This window comes from Grammomys surdaster, unplaced genomic scaffold, assembly GCF_004785775.1.
Source record: "Grammomys surdaster isolate TR1022 unplaced genomic scaffold, NIH_TR_1.0 193, whole genome shotgun sequence".
Lineage (NCBI taxonomy): Eukaryota > Metazoa > Chordata > Mammalia > Rodentia > Muridae > Grammomys > Grammomys surdaster.
Window position 1 is genome coordinate 8986781 of NW_021604638.1, and position 3797 is coordinate 8990577.

A 3797-nucleotide genomic window follows, 5' to 3' on the forward strand; every position below is an offset into this window, starting at 1 on the left:
CCACATACACACTACATACACAGACACACACACCACACACACCACAGACACACACTGCACACACGACACATACCACACACACTGCACACATACACCACACATACCACAGACACACACTGCACACACGACACATACCACACACACCCCACATACACAACACACACACAGTACACACACATACCTACATACACCACACACTACACTCACACCACACACAGACACACCACACACACACACACACACAGACACACACACAGACACACACATAAGGATACCAGATCCCCTGGAGCTATAATTGGTTGAGAGTTGCCCAGTATGGGTGCTGGGAACCAAATTCGAGTCCTCTGGTAAAGGAACAAGTACTCTTAGCCACCGAGCCATCTATCCAGCATCTGTCTCTCCTTCCTTCTAGTAGGCTGGCCCTGAACTCAGAGTTCCACCTGCCTCTGCCTCATGAGTGCTGGTATTAAAGGCTCGAGCCACCACTGCCCAGCTAGCACCTCCTTTTTGCATTTTTAAATTAAAGAGTAAATACCTGCCACCCACACCAACCAGTAGTTGCCCCTTGAGCAGATTAGGATGAGAATTCAGTGAGCCTGGCTTCTTGAGAGAGGAACGGAATCTCACTTCGTGGGTTTCCACCCAGGTCACACCCAGTGCTCACACTTCCGGTAAGTTTTCCTTATCAGCATCGTCCCCTCCCCCCAAGTCAGTTTGTGCTGGGGTGTGGACTACACAGCACCTGTCCCTTAGAGCCCCAGAGTGCTCAGCCATGTGGTAACTGTCAGTCTTAATGGAGGAAGGCAGAAGCTGTCATCAGTCAAAACAAAGAACAAAACCAGACACATCACTCGGACCCAGGACTCTCTTGGAAGAGCAGAACTAGAAGGTGTAGGTCACCTTGAGCTTCTTGAGGCCCTCCTGTGTGGTTATATCTGGACTGTGAAAGTGTGTGAGGTTCTGAGCATCCTCTGCCGCCCATGCCTGCTCTTCAGGGTAGTGATGGCTTTTTGCCTGTGCGTGTCTCTCTGTTACAGACGGATGCATTCCAGAAGCCCGTTCCATTGGAGCAGCACCCCGACTATGCAGAATATATTTTCCACCCCATGGACCTTTGTACATTGGAAAAGGTTGGCTTCTACCACAGAGCCTGGCCGTAGTAGCACAGGTGTCGAGATAGCCCAGGCTCTCCCTTTCCTTCCCCTGCCCTAGGTCCAGGTGGATCAGATAGAGCTCTCAGTCTTTCCATGCCCTTTCTCTGTGACCTCCTCCTGGGGGTGGGGAGGGGAGGGGGAGGGTTGTCTCAGGGGATTGTTGAAATTCTGGACATTGTTCTTGAGGGATATCCTAGCTTCTGAGAATTAGTGATTTGATTGATTGCCATCTCACTTCCTCCTGAGGTGTTAATGAGAGCATCAGGAAGGAGGTAGAGAAAATGACATGTTTGGAAACCTCCAGATTAGCAGTAAAGGGACTTCTTAGACCTGACCATCGGGCTGTTTCTTGAATGCCCTAAGGTGGTTTTAAGAGTCTGTGCTAAAATTCTGTGATGAATATTCACACTTAAAACACTTTGAGCACATCTTTCTGTGCAGATCTTCCAATGCAGGAGCTAAATGTGTGTTTGAAATACATCTGTGGAGAGCTGGAGCTGGCCTGGCCTGGCTTGTGCAGGGCCCTGTCTGTGATTCCTGATTCTGAAAGAAAACAAAAGCCTCCATAAAGAGGACCACGATGTCATGATGTCTGCATTGCTAATCCCCTCCCAAAGCTGAAGATCAAGTCTACTTTGGAAAATTGCCCAGACCTTTTGATATGCAGGAAAGAAAAAGCAATTGCCCAGACCTTTTGATATGCAGGAAAGAAAAAGCATTAAATAAATAAACACAGGGTTGGAGTCTAGCTTCAGGCCGGGGTGAGGTGTCTTCACAGTGGCCTTCCTCAGTTTCTCCTGTCAAACTCCACTGGCTTTTGTGATGCCTGTGATGCCATAGTGCCTTTATTATTAGGTAGCGCTATCCTGCTATATGAAATGCGCCCTTCATTGGATGAAGTTGCTGGATGAATGACAGCATTTTCAAGATGAGAATGCTCAAATCCCTGTGATGACTCCGGGCGCATTTTATAGGGCCGTAGATCTTAAACCTAATAGCATCCTGAGAGAGGAATCAGAGAGTGCCGATTAATCCGGCAGATGGCTTCTCTGAAAGGTGCAGGGACCCAGGTGTTAGCCCTGCTGCCACCTATATAGACTTTGATGGTCACAATGTCCTCTGGCTTCTCCTCCCAGAATGCAAAGAAGAAGATGTATGGCTGCACGGAAGCTTTCCTGGCTGACGCCAAGTGGATCCTGCACAACTGCATTATCTATAATGGGGGTGAGTAGCTTGGAGGTTCCCAAGGGGGGGTGTGCTTCAAACATGGCAGTCTCCTGCCCTTTGTTAAGACGTAGGTCGGATGGGCTGGGAAGACAAACGGCTCTGCAGTGGCAGCACCTGCTGCTCTTCCAGACAATCTGGGTTTGGTTCCCAGGACCCATGTTGGGCTTTTCAGAACTGTGCTGTAACTCCTGGACCCTCAGAGTGGATCCGTCAACTCTTCTGTCACCTGAAGCTACATTTTGCCTGCCTCTCCCATACATATAATGTAAAAGATCTGAATGATAAAGCCAGGCTTAGGTGGCTGGGAAGATCTGAGTTGCCATGTCCCCAGCCTGTGTAAAAGTCAGGTGTCACAGGACCTGTCTGGCATGCCGGCCCTGGGAAGGTAGAGGCAGGGGAGTGTTCACGTCCGTCCAGTGAGTGAGCTGCAGGCTGAGTGAGCTGCAGGCTCAGTGAGGGGACTCTGCCTCAAAACCCTTGGAGAGCGAACCGGGGACACACCTAATAGAGAGCTCTGGTTATTACATCATACACCCGGGGAACAGGTCAGGTGGAGGCCAGGGTGGCCAGAGCGGCATGGGCTGCACAGAGGACAGGAGATTCCCACAGGTCTGCAGAGGCCACCATTACAAGTTCCTTCCTGTGCATTGTTTATTTAGCTGTCATAGCTATGTGTTACGTGTAGGTATGGATGGGTGCATATTCCTGTGGGTATATGCACGTGGTGGGGCGAGTATGCTCATGTGTGGTGTGTGTGTGTGTGTGTGTGTGCGCACGCACACACGCCCATGTGAGAGGCTTGAGGTCCATCTCAGAAACCATCCACCATGGTTTCTGGTTGCTCAGGCATGGCCTGTTAGGCTAGAATGGTTGGCCCTTGTCCTTACCCTTTCGAGGCACTTGACTGAAGGAGCCATCTCCTCAGCCCAGCAAAATGACTGTTTCTGAAAATGTCTCTTAGGACCAAAATGACCATAGCCCTTTGGCCTTCCTGACCGCTGCATTGGTGCAAAGGGAGAAAGGCTTGGCGTAGGGTCTTTGGCAGGTGCTCGGCTCATTAGCTGAGAGTTCTGGGGGAGGCAGGGACTCCGGATTTCAACTCAGTAGTGAAGCACATGAGAATCCTCTCACCTGTTTTTCTGTACAGTTTCTGGTGGAATCTTAGGGGGCACCAGTCACCCCATTTCTTCCTGGTGTGGTGTTCTGGAATTACAGGGTTAAGTAAGGCTCCTTTCTGCTAATTATAGCGTTTAGGATGTCAGAGTACTTGAAGTGACTTATCTAGGGAATTCCACACCAGCTACTCAGTTGCAAGACCTTGGCAAAGCCTGGTCCTTGATAGACAAGTTTTAACCTTTAAATGGTGAATCTTGGGAGTTGGGGGGGGGGGACAAGCTAAAAAACTGCTAATGTGTG

The 3797-nt window shown here is 49.9% G+C and overlaps 1 protein-coding gene across 13 annotated transcripts in view; it reads left to right on the top strand.

Annotated features, from left to right (window-relative positions):
* The window catches only part of Zmynd8 (zinc finger MYND-type containing 8), a 101037-nt gene that overhangs the window by 46377 nt on the left and 50863 nt on the right, over nt 1–3797 (top strand). For 12 of the 13 annotated variants that reach the window (XM_028769634.1, XM_028769643.1, XM_028769637.1 and 9 more), the window contains 2 exons: nt 1038–1130; nt 2291–2378. In XM_028769634.1, the coding sequence (XP_028625467.1) occupies nt 1038–1130; nt 2291–2378 (181 nt within the window). Of the gene's footprint in view, nt 1–1037; nt 1131–2001; nt 2379–3797 lie in introns of those variants that run through there. The other variant, XM_028769644.1, reaches the window with a different exon arrangement.